The sequence below is a fragment of the Dasypus novemcinctus genome, chromosome 3 (genome assembly GCF_030445035.2).
Source record: "Dasypus novemcinctus isolate mDasNov1 chromosome 3, mDasNov1.1.hap2, whole genome shotgun sequence".
In the NCBI taxonomy this organism is placed as follows: Eukaryota; Metazoa; Chordata; class Mammalia; order Cingulata; family Dasypodidae; genus Dasypus; species Dasypus novemcinctus.
The window spans coordinates 128,462,655-128,477,867 of NC_080675.1; the positions used below are offsets into that span (position 1 = coordinate 128,462,655).

Here is a 15,213-nt window from a genome sequence, read left to right on the forward strand (position 1 = left end):
TACAAGCCATAGTGCCTACTGTGAACTAGATGCCAACCTGGCAATACTTTTGGTTTATTTCCTATGAATTTCTTCTAACATCCTGAAAGCAAATATTCAGAATCTTCTACATGTTCTTTTAACTTACAAAGCATAGTTTAGTTACCTCAATTTAAGCAGGAGCCCTTGGCTCCTCATTTAATGAGGTTTCTGCTTTCAGTCTGTAGCAGAAATATAAGGTGCTGAGGTAGGATTTCAGATTCTTTACCACATCAAAACAACAATGTTAAGACTTGCAGGCAACCATGATGGTGGCATGTGACACTCCAAGATTCCACTCTCCCAGAGAATCTTAGAACAACTAGCAAAAACCAGTAAAGCCATCTTCCTCAGAGCTCCAGAAAAGTTAGAGGGTTGTAGTAACTAGGCAAGCAAGAAATCAAGAAAAAGGCAAAACTTTTGAGTAGGAAAAGCTCATGGCACCCTTGATGGCCTCTCCCCCACCCTCTCCCATGCTCGATAGAGCATGCCTGCACTCTCACGGCAGGACCCTGGTCCTATTCAAGAAGGAGCAGAGTAATCCCATTGTGCTTACTTAAGTGCATGTATATCTCTGCCAATAATTCGGTGGCAGCCTGAAGGAAAGAACCAAGACACTCATCTCTGGTTCCCCATTCTAGAACTTGCCTTACAAACAGAATACACTACAGATGGCTAAACCAGTATTAAGAAAAAAATCAGAAAATAGACAAAACCCTGTGGCCTTGAGGAAAGGATTACTGGCTTTAAGACATACAAGAGAGCAACAAGGAATGGGAAAGACAATTTCAGAGGGAAAAGAGGATATAGTCACTTTCCTATTATAGGAGGAATTCATAAGTCCACAGTACATACACAGGACAAGATGCATGTTTAGGAAAGACTAGACTGGAAAGGACCCTGTGCTTTCACCTCGGGCTGATCTTAAGGTTCACTGGTAGGGAAGCTAAGCTCTGAAGGAGAGTATTAGTAACACAGAGCCAATCTACAAAAACTGGGAAATGTGTTTTTGTACTTGATTGTTTTTGTTAGCTCCTGGCATTCAAGGAAATCTGTCATATCACTAGCTGGATACAAATGTAAAGAACATAAATGTAAAGAATAGACAGCTCAGGCGCTAAATTCCAGAGTTGACAAATTAAATATAAAAATGTACAGTGCATAACAAAAGATTTCAAGGCAAACAAAGAAACAGGAAATGATGGCCCATAAAAAGGAACAAGATAAAACATCAAAAACCATCATCAAAGAATACCAGACTTTAGACATACCAGACAATGACTTAAAAAAATAAATAAGGCGGCAGACTTGGCCCAGTGGTTAGGGTGTCCGTCTACCACATGGGAGGTCTGCAGTTCAAACCCCGGGCCTCCTTGACCCGAGTGGAGCTCGCCCACGCGCAGTGCTGATGTGCCCTGCCACACAGGGGTGTCCCCCGCGTAGGGGAGCACCACACGCAAGGAGTGCTCCCCATAAGGAGAGCCGCCAAGTGCAAAAGAAAGTCCAGCCTGCCTAAGAATGGTGCCGCCCACAGGGAGAGCTGACACGAGGTGATGAAACAAAAAGAAACACAGATTCCCGGTGCTGCTGACAACAACAGAAGCAGACAAAGGAGAAGACGCAGCAAATAAACAGAGAAAACAGACAACGGGGGTGGGGGGTGGGGATAAATAAATAAATAAATCTTTAAAAAATAAAATAAAACCCACAAAACTAGTCTTAAATATGCTGAGAGAACAAAAGAGAAACATGGGCAAGGAACTAAAATCAGGAAAATGATAGATATCTCTATATTTTCAATAGAGAGGTACACACCTTGAAATGGAACCAAACAAAGCTGAAAACCACAGTACCAGGGAAAAAAATCCCTAGAAGGATTCAACAGCAGATTGAAGCTGTCAAAAGAGAGAATCAGTGAATTCGAAGATAAGGCAGCTGAAATTATTCAGGCTGAGGACAAGAAGAAAAAAGAATGAAGATAAGTGAACAGAGCCTGAGACCTGTGAGATATCATCAAGTATACCAATATATGGATTATGAGAGATCCAGAAGAAAAAAGAAAGACTGAAAGAATATTCAAAGAGACAATGGCAGTAAACTTTCCAAGTTTAATGAAAGACACGTATATACAAATCCAAGAATCCAAACAAAACATGAACATGATAAATCTGAAAAGACATACACAGATACTTAACAATCAAATTGTCAAATGCCAAAGACAAGGAGAATCCTGAAAGCTATGAGAAACAGGTAATGTGTCAGGTACAAGGGAATGTAAGTAAAATTAAGTGCTGATTACTCATTTTTTAAAAAAAACTCATAGGCAAGAAGACAATGGGACAAAACTTTGAAGTGCTGAAAGAAAGTAGATGCTAGCCAAAAACTTTATATCCAGCAAAAATGTCTTTCAAAAATAAAGACAGAGTCTGATAAATAGAAGCTGGCGGAGTTATCACCACTAGACCTGCTATTGTTGTACAAGCAATGCTAAAGAGGGTTCTTCAGAAGTGAAAGTAAAAGGCACTAGTCAGTAGATGGAAGCAGCGTAAACAAAAATCTCTGGTAAAGGACCACATAGATAATTATGATTGCCAATACCACTTTATTATATTTTTGGTATGTAATTCTACCCTTACTTTTTATAAGAGCTAAAATGCAAATGTATAGAAAGTAACAATAAATCTATGATTTTGGATATACAGTACATGAAGATATAATCTGTGGAAGAATCGTGGGCAGATGGCAGAGTAGGAAGCTCCAGCAACCAGTCCCTCCACCAGAACAACTATTAAAAAGACAGGAACTGTCTGAGTCAACTATTTTGAAACTCCAGAGTCCAACAGAACACTGTACAGCACCCAGGGAAGAGCAGGATGAAGAGACTCATAAATTACAGCAAATACTAGTAAACTGCACTCTGTCATCTCCTACCTTCACAGCAGGCGACACTGGAGTCTGGCCCCTGGCAGAGCTTACTGATGTCCGAAAGGGCCATAAATAACCACTTCCCCAAGACTGGGAGGAGTAGAGGGGCCAGGGGAGGCATGTAGTCCAATCATGGATCAATGCTTTTCATTACCTATTTTGGATGCTGGGAGCATGGTTCTGAGTGTGGCCAATGTTCCAACTCGCCCAGGACAAACGCAGTTCAGGACTTTCTCAGAAGGTATCCTTCCTCAGAACTGCAGAGGATGGTTGAACGGCTGCACTTACACAGGTGCCAAGGAAAGAAAACACAGCTTTGGAGAGATATGGAAGAAGCTCCTGGCACCCTCTCTCATCTCCTCCCCTGGGCAGTTTGTGGGTCCCTAGCCTTGTTCCAGATGGGAAGAATGACTCGGGAAACTCTTCTCAGAGCATGCCCTCCCCTCCCAGCATTTGCCTTCCCCGCAACCGCAGCTTGAAATAACAAAAGCAGTGAAAGAAACCAATGAAGTGGGCTGCCTGGGGCAAAAACTTAACAGCTCTAAGTCCTGCAGTGAAACAAGCAGGAGAGGAAGAAGGTCTGCTTCCAGGGAAGTAGAGAGGCATTCAAACTAACAGGGGAATCCTAAGGCTACTTACTACCAAGCACAAGCCCACAACAAGACACAACCCAAAACACAAGGAGAACTCTACACTTTGCATTTGCTGCTGACCTTCCTGATAGGAGCAGTTGAATTCTGACAGAGAGCAACAGCTAACACAAAACCTACTTACAAAAACAGTGAAAGGTATTTTGTGCTTAGGTTGGCTTAGTTTTGTTAGTTCTTTATACTCAAGAAAATCTCTATCATATCAGCAGCTGTATAGAAACTCAAAAAATAGACAACTCAAGGAATAAGCCCCAGAGTTAACATTTTAAAATATTAAAATACACAGTATTCAAAAAAATATTACAAGTCAAACAAAGAAATAAGAAGGGACGGCCCACCCTCAGGAACAGGATAAAAATCCAGAAAACATCATTTAAGAAGATCAGACTGTAGACAGTTAAAAAACATTATCTTCAACATGCTCAAGGAGATGAAGGAAATACAGGAAAACAAAAACTAAAGGACACCAGGAATATAATGACTGAATAATATGAGAATATCAATAAAGAGACAGAAATTTTAGGAAACCAAAAAGAACTGGAGTTGAAGACCAGAATAACTGAAATGAAAAACTGCCAGAAGAATTTCAACAGCAGATTGGAGTGAGCAGAAGAAAGAATCAGTGAGCTCAAAGACAAAATGAGTCACGCTGAGGAGAAAGAAAAAGAACTATAAAACATGAAAATAGCCTAAGACACCTGTGGGAAACCATCAAGTGTGTCATTATACACATCACAGGAGACCCAGAAGAGAGGAAGGAGGTACACAAGGCATACCCAAAGAATAAAGACAGAAAACATCTCAATCTTAGCAAAAGAATGGGAATATGCTCAGAGAACACTTTAAACTGGATAAACTAGAAGAAAAATATGTCCAATATATACAGATCAAACTATCAAACGCAAAGGGCAAGGAAAGAGTTTTGAAAGCTGCCAGAGGAAAGCAATGTGTTACATATGTACAAGGGAATCAAAATTAGATTAATAACCAATTTTTCATCAGAAACCATGGAGGCAAGAAGGCAATGGTTTAGAAAACAACTAAGAATTTTATATCCAACAACGCTTTCTTTCAAAAATGGAGATTAAGACATTCCTAGATAAACAAAAAAACTCCCTCACCACTAGACCTGCCCTACAAGCAATGCTAAAGGGAGTTCTTCAGACTGAAAGGAAAGGACATCCAACAGCAGTTCAAATAAGGACCTCTAATAAAAGTAATCACTGTAACTCCAATTCTTACTTCCTACAGGTTCTGAAATGCAAATGAATAAAAAGTAATAATAAAGCTATGGTTTTGGACATATTAATATCAGGAAAAAATACACTCCAAATAAAAAACTGTTATAAAGGACAAAGATGGTCATTAGATATTGATAAAGGGGTCAATTCAACAAGAAGACATAACAATTATAAATATATATTCATATAAAAGCAGAGCCACAAATATATAAAGCAAATACTGACAGGTTTGAAGAGCAAAGTGATGGGTTCTACATTAAGAGCAGAAGACTCTAATACACCATTTTCAATAATGGATAGAACATCTTAAGAAGATCGGTAAAGAAATACAAAACTTGAATGATTTCATAATCCAACTAAACATAATAGAAATATATAGTACACTTCACCCAACAAAAGAATATACATTCAGTTCAAGTGTACATGGATCGGGAAGCAGACTTGGCCCAGCAGTTAGGGCGTCCGCCTACCACATGGGAGGTCTGTGGTTCAAACCCCAGGCCTCCTTGACCCGTGTGGAGCTGGCCCATGTGCAGTGCTGATGCACACAAGAGTGCCATGCCACACAGGGGTGTCCCCCTCGTAGGGGAGCCCCATGTGCAAGGAGTGCGCCCCGTAAGGAGAGCCATCCAGCGTGAAAGAAAGTGCAGCCTGCCCAGGAATGGCGCCACCCACACGGAGAGCTGACGCAGCAAGATGATGCAACAAAAAGAAATACAGATTCCAGTGCCACTGACAACAACAGAAGCCAACAAAGAAGACAACGCAGCAAAAAGACACAGACAACAGACAATGGCGGGGAGGGGGGCGGAGGGAAGGGGAGAGAAATAAAATAAATAAATCTTAAAAGTATATATATATCTTGAGGCAAACGAAAAAATACAATATGCCAAAACTTACAGAATATAGCAAAGGCAGTGCTCAGAAGAAAATTTATAGCCCTAAATATTTACAATAAATAAGAAGAGTTCAAATCAGAGACCAAACCTCAAAACTGAAAAAACTAGAAAAAGAAGAGCATACCAAGCCCAAAGGGAGCCAAAAGAAGTAAATAATAAAACAAAGATTAGAGTGAAGATAAATGAAAGAAGGGGAGGGGAATAGAATCAACAAGACCAAAAGTTGGCTCTGAAAAGATCAATAAATTTGACAAACCTTTAGCTAGACTGATGAAGAAAAAAAGAGAGGACGCAAATAACTAAAATCAGAAATGAAAAGGGGAACATTACTACTTACCTCACTGAAATAAAAAGAACCATTATGAGATCAACAAATTGATAACACATGTTAACGAATTTTATTTAGGTTCTTGGCTATACTACAGAAATGAATTTCAAGAGCATGCCGGTTGAGTTAGATCAGTAATTTATTCAAGTAGGGATTGAAGAGAAATGGGAGAAAATAACAGATAACTCCCAGATAGAGAGGAAGGGGGTGAAAAAGGATAAAGAGGGCTGATTTACAAGCTACAATACCCCATTATAGATTACAAACGCGTGGCCACGTGGCAGAGGAAAATTGGCGAGGGCAGCACAGAGGGCAGGAATGGGTCCAGAAGCAAGAGAGCAGGACAAGAGTGTGCTCAGGCCTAGCAGTTTGCTTTATAAACTATTAATTATTCCACCCCTTTGCTAATGGCAGGGGAGGGGTTCCAGCTCTTCGATGTTTTGATTGATTACCCCACCCATCAATCCCCTAGTGAGGACCTAATGATAAAGTCCTAGGGACCATTTGGGGCTTTTCTTTGCTCTCAGAAGAAGTCTTTGTTCTGGATAGCACAATCTTGGGCATGGGGGTCTTCCAGCAGCCATCTTGGGGATTACTGATGTCCACATGGACTCTCTGCCAGGTTCCAGATCCATCTAGTCATTCCCCATCTTACTAGCCTGTTTCACCTAGATGAAATAGACAAATTCCTATAAATGCAAGCTACCTACACTGAGTCAAGAAATAGAAGATCTCAACAAACCCATTACTAGTAAAGAGACTGAATGAGTCATCAAAAACCTTCCAAAAAGGAAAAGCCCAGGACCAGATGGCTTCACAGGGGAATTCTACCAAACATTTCAAGAAGAATTAACACCAATCCTGCTCAAGCTCCTACAAATATTTGAAAAGGAGAGAACACTCCCTAATTCATCCTAGGAGGCCAACATCACCATCCTACTAAAGTCAGATAAAGATGCCATAATAAAAGAAAATTACAGACCTATATCCCCTACAATTGTAGATGCAAAAATTACTAGGGAACCAAATCCATCAGCATATAAAAATAATTTTACACGATGGTCAAGTGGAATTTATCCCAGGTATGCAAGGTGGTTCTCATTGTCAGAAAATAGGTTAATATAGTACACTACATTATCAGAAAAAGGTTAAAAAAAACTCAAGTTCATCTCAATTTATTTAGAAAAGGCCTTTGACAAAATCCAGCACCACTTCTTGACAAAAACACTTAGAAGACTAAAAAAAGAGCAAAACTTCCTTAACACAATAAAAGGCATACAGGAATAAATTCACAGCTAAGAGGATACTCAATGGTGAAAGACTGAAAGCTTTCTTTCTAAGACTAAGTTCTAGCAACAAGACAAAGGTGCCCTCTGTCACCACTATTATTCTTCATTACACTGGAAGTTTTGGCTAGAGCAAAGAGAAAGAAAAAAAGGCATCCAATTGCAGAGGACAAGCAAAAAATACTGAAAAATCTACAACAAAGCTTCTAGAGCTAATACATGAATTCAGCAAAATGGTGGGGTACAACGAGATCAATATGCAAATCAGTAGTGTTTCTATGCTAATAAAAACCAGAGGAGGAAATCAAGGAAAAAAATTTCCCTAACAACTAAAAGAATCAAATTTCTAGGAATAAATCTAACCAAGGATGTAAAGGATTTGTATACAGACTACAAAACATTGCTAAAAGAAATCAAAGAAGACCTTAATAAATGGAAGGAAATTTCATATTCATAGATTGGAAGACTATTGTCAAGATGTCAATCTCAAAATAATTTACAGATTCAATGCAATCCAAATCAAAATTCCAATAGTCTACTTTACAGAAATGGAAAAACCAATCATCAATTTATATGGAGGGGCAAGGGACCCCAAATAACCAAAACCATCAGACAAAGAAGAACAAAGGAAGAGGGCTCACATTTACTTATCTTAAAACTTATTACCCAGCCACAGCAATCAAAACAGCATGCAAATCTCTGCCTTCCTCCTCAGTCTCATCTATACCTCCTACCCCCACAGTCTGATCCAACTTACTGTAACCGCTTCAGCTACTTGAAGGTCTAGTGCTATGTCTTGGTGCTGGGTCTTAACACACACTATCCCTTCTTACCCCACTCTCCTGGCTAATTCACATTATCTTCTAGGATGTTTTCCATACCCACCTGCCCACATTCCCCAGGCTAGGTTAGGTGGTCTCTCTGATTCCACATCCCTCCAAGCTTCTCTCTACCAGAGAATGAGAACATACTACACCATATTGTAAATCCCAGTTTAGGGATCAGTCCCCCCTTCCAGGATGAGAACTCCTTGAGGGCAGGGACCATATCTTGGTTACTTTTGAATCCTTAGAAGCTGACAATAAGTAGATATATTCAGTAAACAACTGTTGAATAATTTAATGAAATAATGAGGGAGACTGCAGCTTCATAAAAGTGCCTCTTATTTCTCATTCAGTTTGTATTAGGATGAATATTATCCCTCCTGCCCATCCAAATGATATCTCCCACAGCAGCTCCCAGGACCCCAGTCTTCCCCAGCTCCTGCGCTTTCTCTAGCAGTGATGGCAAAGTTTAGAGTCACAGACCCAGTGGATTACCCAGAACCAAGTTTTGGTTTTTTTTTTAAAAAAGGGGTGGGGGAACCAGATGGTACTGGCACAAGGACAGACATATACTGCAATGGAATGGAATTAAGAGCTCAGAAATCAACCCTGACATTTATAGTTAATTGACTTTTGACAAGGGTATCAGAACCATTCAATTGAGAAAAAAGTTTCTTCAACAAATGGTGCTGGTAAAAGTGGATGTCCATACCCAAAAGAATGAAGGTGGGGAAACAGACTTGGCCCAGTGGATAGGGCGTCCGTCTACCACATGGGAGGTCCGCGGTTCAAACCCTGGGCCTCCTTGACCCGTGTGGAGCTGGCCCGTGTGCAGTGCTGATGTGCGCAAGGAGTGCCGTGCCACACAGGGGTGTCCCCGCATAGGGGAGCCCCACGCTCAAGGAGCGCACCCATAAGGAGAGCCGCCCAGCGCGAAAGAAAGTGCAGCCTGCCCAGGAATGGCGCTGCCCACACTTCCTGTGTCGCTGATGACAACAGAAGTGGACAAAGAAACAAGACGCAGCAAATAGACAGAGAGAACAGACAACCGGGCGGGGGGGGGGGGGGGGGGCGGAGATTAAATAAATAAATAAATCTTAAAAAAAAAAGAATGAAGGTGGACCCCTACCTCACACCATAAACAAAAGCAATTCAAAATGGATCAAAGAACTAAATATAAGAGCCAGAACTATAAAATTCCTAGAAGAAAATGTAGGGAAGCATCTTTAGACCTTGTGTTAGATAAAGACTATGTACGTTCTTCCTTCCGTGCCTTTGCTCAAACGGTTCACTTACAGCCAGACTTTACAACCAAAGAACAAGCAACAAAAGAAAAAAAAAAAAAAGATGAATGGGACCTGACCAAAATTAAGAACTTTTACACATCAAAGGACTTTATCATGAAAGAAAACCAATAACCTACACAATAGGAGAAAATATTTCAAAACCACACATGTGATAAAGGTTTAATATCCAAACTATATAAGGAAACTCAACTCAACAACAAAAAGACAAACAAACCAAATTAAAAATGGGCAAAAGATTTGAATAGACATTTCTCCAAAGTTATACAAATGGTCAAAGAGCACGTAAATAGATGCTCAACATCAATAGCCATTAGGGAAAATGCAAATCAAAACCACAAGATAAAAAAAAATAAAAAAAATAAAAAAAAAAAAACACAAGATATCATTTCATACCCACTAGCATGGCTATGATTTTTTAAAAATGTAAAGTTACAAGTGTTGGAGAGGATGTGGAAAAACAAGAACACTCACTCGTTACTCATGGCAATATAAAATGGCACAGTCACTGTGGAAGACAATTTGGCAGTTCTTCAGGAAGCAGAGAATTATCATATGACTTGGTAATCCCATTTCTAGGTATCTAACCAAAAGAATTCAAAGCAGGGACTCCAACAGATATTTGCTCAACAGTGTTCACAGTGGCATTATTCACAATTGTCAAAAGATGGAAGCACCCCCAAGAGTGCATCAGTGAATGAACAAAATGTGGTCTGTACACACACTTGAATATTATTTGGTCATAAAAAGAAATGAATCTACTATGGTTAGTAGCAATGCTTCAATATATGTTCATCAATTGTAATAAATATACCACACAAATGAAAAGTATTGTTAATGTGGGAAAGTGTGGGAGGGGGAGAGTGTGAGTGGGGTATAAGGAAATACCCTATATTTCTAATGTAACATTTATGTAATCTAAAGCTTCTTTAAATATAAACATATATATTTTTTTAAAAAGAAATGGAAGTTCTAATACATACAATAACATGGATAAGCCTTGAAAATATCACGTAGAGTAAAATAAGCCAGACACACAAAGACAAATATTGTATGATCTCACTGATTTGAAACCATTAGAATAAGCATACTCATAGAAGTCAGAATCTAGAATACAGGTTGCCAGAGGGCAGGGTGGGGATAGGGAATGGGAAGTAAGATTTAAAATGCAGAGGGTTCCTATTGGAGGATGGAAATGTTTTGTTAATGGATGGTGGTGATGGTAGCACAATATTGTGTATGTAATTAACATTGAAATATATATCTGAAAATGATTAAAAGGAGGAAATGTTAGATGTGTGTATATAGGGTAAGAGAATTGATTTAAAAGTTTTAAGATGCTTAACATCATTAGCTATCAGGGAAATTCAAATCAAAATCATGAGACACCATTTCACACCCATTAGAATGGCTACTACACTTATGCTGGGAATGTAAACTGGTATGCCACTGTGGAAAACAGTTTCGTGATTCCACAGAAAACTCCACATAGAATTACCATAAGAATTGGCAATTCCACTTTAGCTATATATCCCCAAAGAATTAAAAAGAGAGACTCAGACAGATATCTGTACACCAATGTTCAAAGCAGCATTATTCACAATAGCCAAAAGATGGAAGCAATTGATAAACATTTTATCTAAACAAAAATGTGGTACATATACCCAATGAAATATTTTCAGCCATAGAAAGAAAGGAAGTTCTGATACATACAACAACATGGATGAACCTTAAAGACATTATGTCAAGTGAAAAAAGACATAAAAGGGCAAGTAGGGAAGCGGACTTGGCCCAGTGGTTAGTGTGTCCGTCTACCACATGGGAGGTCTGTGGTTCAAACCCCGGGCCTCCTAGACCAGTGTGGAGCTGGCCCAAGCACAGTGCTGATGAGCGCAAGGAGTGCCGTGCCACGCAGGGGTGTTCCCTGCGTAGGGGAGCCCCACATGCAAGGAGTGCACCCCGTAAGGAGAGCCGCCCAGGGCAAAAGAAAGTTCAGCCTGCCCAGGAATGGCGCTGCACACACAGAGAGCGGACACAACAAAAAGAAATACAGATTCCCGTGCCACTGACAACAACAGAAGCGGACCAAGAAAAACAAGCAGCAAAACAGACACAGAGAACAGACAACTGGGGCGAGTGGGGGGGAAGGGGAAAAAATAAATAGATAGATAGATAGATAGATAGATAGATAGATAGATAGACAGACAGACAAGTATTATATTATCTACTTAAATGACATAACTGGAATATGCAAATCCACAGCCAGAAATTAGAATACAGGTTGCGAAGGATAGGGACAGCAGGTGGAGGGAAATGGAGAGTTAATGAAGAATTAGTACAGAGTCCTGCTTAGAGTAAGAGAAAAGTTTCCTTAATGAATGGTAGTGATGGTAATATACCACAATGAATGTAATTAACACCTCTGAACTGTATACTTGAAAGTAGTTAAAATGGGAAGTTTTCGGTTGTATACATGATACCAGAATAAAAATTTAAAGAAAATAAAACTATAGAGCTGTAAAACACAGAGTGAACCCTAATGTAACTGGCGTATAATTAATATAATTGCAATAATATTGTTTCATCAATTATAACAAATATAAAATTGGAAGGGAGTGTTGGGGGGTTATACGGCAACTCTATACTTTTTCCATGATTTTTCAGTAAACCTATAACTGTTTTAATAGAAGAATTTTTAATAAAAATATTTTTAATCACCTTCTTAAATATTTAGATCCCCAGATCCTCTTCCCCACCCCACCTCCAATTATTCAAATTCAATAAATCTAGTGGAAACCAGGAATCTGAATTTTTAACAAGAACTTAGTGAACAAGAAAGAAATGTAAGAGAAGTCAAACTGTGAGAGACAATCTGTGAAAGAAAAAGGAATGAGATTCATTCTGAAGAGGGCAAATTTAGGTATTGTATCTGGTTGCCCCTGAACAAAATCTTTCACTACCAGGCCTATGTCTATATATGTATAGTCTTACTATATTTGTATTTACGGCACTACCCCACGCCTTTACTATCATCTACAACCATGTCATAAATATACCTTAGACAAAGATACGCACTTTCTCCCTTCCGTGCCTTTGTTGAAACAGTTCACTTTCTTTCCACCTAGAATGCCTCTATATGCTTTCAGGCTCAATTTCAAGATCCTGGACAAAAGTCACCTTCTTTCTGAACCTTTTCATATACGACCCTCTTCAATCCATTTCCAGTAACTTAATACGTCATCTTTGCCCCTAACACTTATACCTAACTCTACTACTACACCACACAGAGACCTTTCCATCAACCTCTGCACACTGTGGACGGTCCCGCATTTTTCTCTTCTCCATGGGCACGTATCTTAGGATGAACCTTTACTGGGCACCTGTTCAACAAACTTTAATGAATTAAACTAATTTGGCCCATGTACAAGTGTGGCCGAACAGCCCTATTAGACCCCCTGGCGTCGCTGGGACCATTCCCGAACCTCATCGCAGGCAACTTCGCCCAAAGGGGGCCCGGTGACCAGCTCCCTTCCCGACACGCGAAAGAAAAAAGCAGAAAAGGGATGCCATAATTCCCCGCAAACCATCCTCTCCCGGGAGCAGTACTGGGAACCCGGCCCAACTCCGCGGGCGCGGGGGAAACAGGCGCGGTAGGGTGCAGGCCTCAGCTGCCTCACCTTACAATCGTTGCGGACGAACATCATGCCATGGCCGGGATAGATCGGCCCCGAACAGAAATAACACTTTTCGATACGCATATTGAATCCGCGTGCGTACCCACACTCAAATACCGAACGAGAAGGGAAGTGACGTAACCCCGTCACAGGAAATGATTTTCTTTCTAGTCCATGACCGGGGCAAAGGCAAGCGTCCTCAGCTATTGCGAGACCAAGCGCAGCGCGCCCTCTGGCGGCCGAGCGGACAAAATGCTGCCGTTTGGCGCAGGCGCAGAAGTGCGACAAGGCCAGGCTGGCCATCCTCTGGGAAAAGGGTAACGAGCTCTGCACTACCTCTAAAATTGCGCCTCATAGGACCTAGTTTGCCTTTTCATTATGTCCTATTCGTCAGCATTTACGCATTTCTTTTATATCTTTGTTTTGGAGGGCTCTCCCCACCTTGGGTTGTGGTGAGGAAGTCAGTTCTTGCCTGCCCTAGCCCCGCCCTGCTTCCAGTGCTCAGCGGATTAGCAGGGTGTGAGCAGAGAACGTGCTGCCCGAGTTAGGACAGTGCGACAGGAGTTGTGGAGTCTCTGAGGCTCGGAGACCTTGCAGGCAATTTTTTAAAAACATATAGTAGTTTTTGCCGCCCTCGCTTTTGCCTCCCCACCCCCCCCCACACACACACACATACACCTTTTAAAGTAATATACATATGTGGTAAAATATTTTCACAGGAAACTGAGGTTCCATCCCCAGAATTCTAGGCACCCAAACGCAGTCAGTTCTCTTATTAGCTACCAGAGATTTCTGTGCATAGATAAATATGTATATTTGCGCCTGTTTCCTTCTCTTACTTGTAACATTAATGGAATATTCTATTCAACCTCATCTGCATCTTCCTGTTATTCTGTCCCCTTTACTGGAATGTGTGAGCACCAAGAGGGCAGGAGATTTTGTCTGTTTACAGCTCAATATCCAGTACTGGAACAGTTCCTGTCACATAACGGGCATTCAATAAATACATTCTTTTTCATATCCATATATGTTTAATTGAATGAAAGTATCGTATTTTAATTGGTCCCCTAATGATGGACATTGTTTCCTACATTTTAGCATAATAAGCCAATGTTTTTTAGAAGAGTTTATCCATATAAAACTGCTAGGTCAGAGGGTATGTAGTTTTAAATTTTAGGAGATCATACTTGTATTAGTCAGCCAAAGGGGTGCTAATGCAAAATACCAGAAACTGGTTGGTTTTTATAAAGGGTATTAATTTGGGGTAGGAGCTTAATACCAGGCCATAAAGCATAAATTACTTCCCTCACCAAAGTATATTTGGAACAAGATGGCTGTCCACGTCTGAGAGGGTTCCGGCTTCCTGGGCTCCACGTTCCCGGGGCTTGCTTTTCTCTGGGTCCAAGGTTCCTTCTTTCCTGGTACTGGCTTCTCTTTCCTCTGGGTGCTGACTTCCCAGGTCTTCAGCATCAAACTCTAACATCAGAAATCCCCAGCCTGTTCTTCGCCATGCCTTTTATCTGTGAGTCTCCACCCAACAAGGGGTGGGGACACAATGCCCTAATCATCACTCAATCATGCTCAGGTACAGATCAGATTACAAGCATAATCCAATATTTCTTTTTGGAATTCATCAATTATATCAAACTGCTACAATACTAAATTGCCTTCCAAAGATTTTTATCAATTTACACTCTCACAACAATCAGTAAGATGATTCCTGACCACACCATTGTCAAATGTGATCTTTGCCAAGCTGAGGTGAAAATATTTTTCCTTATTATTTTAACCGACATTTAAGTATGAATGAAGACTCCTTCCAAATGTTTCAAATCTATTTTTTTCTATGAACTGCTTCTGTATATCCTTTATTTTTTATTTTTAAAAGCTCTGTAACTATTAAGAAAGCTAGCTGGACTTCCAGGAACATGGCAGACTAGAAAGATACAGGACTCTTCTCTCACAGAAAAATAGCTAGAGGACAGGCAGAAACAGTCTGGAAAAAAATTTCTAGAGTTTAGGACAAGAGCAGAAGGCTAGACACCACCCAAAAGAGAGAGGCAA

At 40.3% G+C, this 15,213-nt stretch overlaps 1 protein-coding gene across 1 annotated transcript in view; it reads right to left on the bottom strand.

Annotated features, from left to right (window-relative positions):
• RSL24D1 (ribosomal L24 domain containing 1) overlaps positions 1-13,312 on the bottom strand; it is a 33,643-nt gene extending 20,331 nt beyond the window's left edge. Inside the window, exon 1 of the mRNA XM_004470837.3 lies at positions 13,153-13,312. Coding sequence (XP_004470894.1) covers positions 13,153-13,233 — 81 coding nt within the window. The 5' untranslated portion in view covers positions 13,234-13,312. The remainder of the gene's footprint in view (positions 1-13,152) is intronic.
• Positions 13,313-15,213: the final 1,901 nt, after the last annotated feature.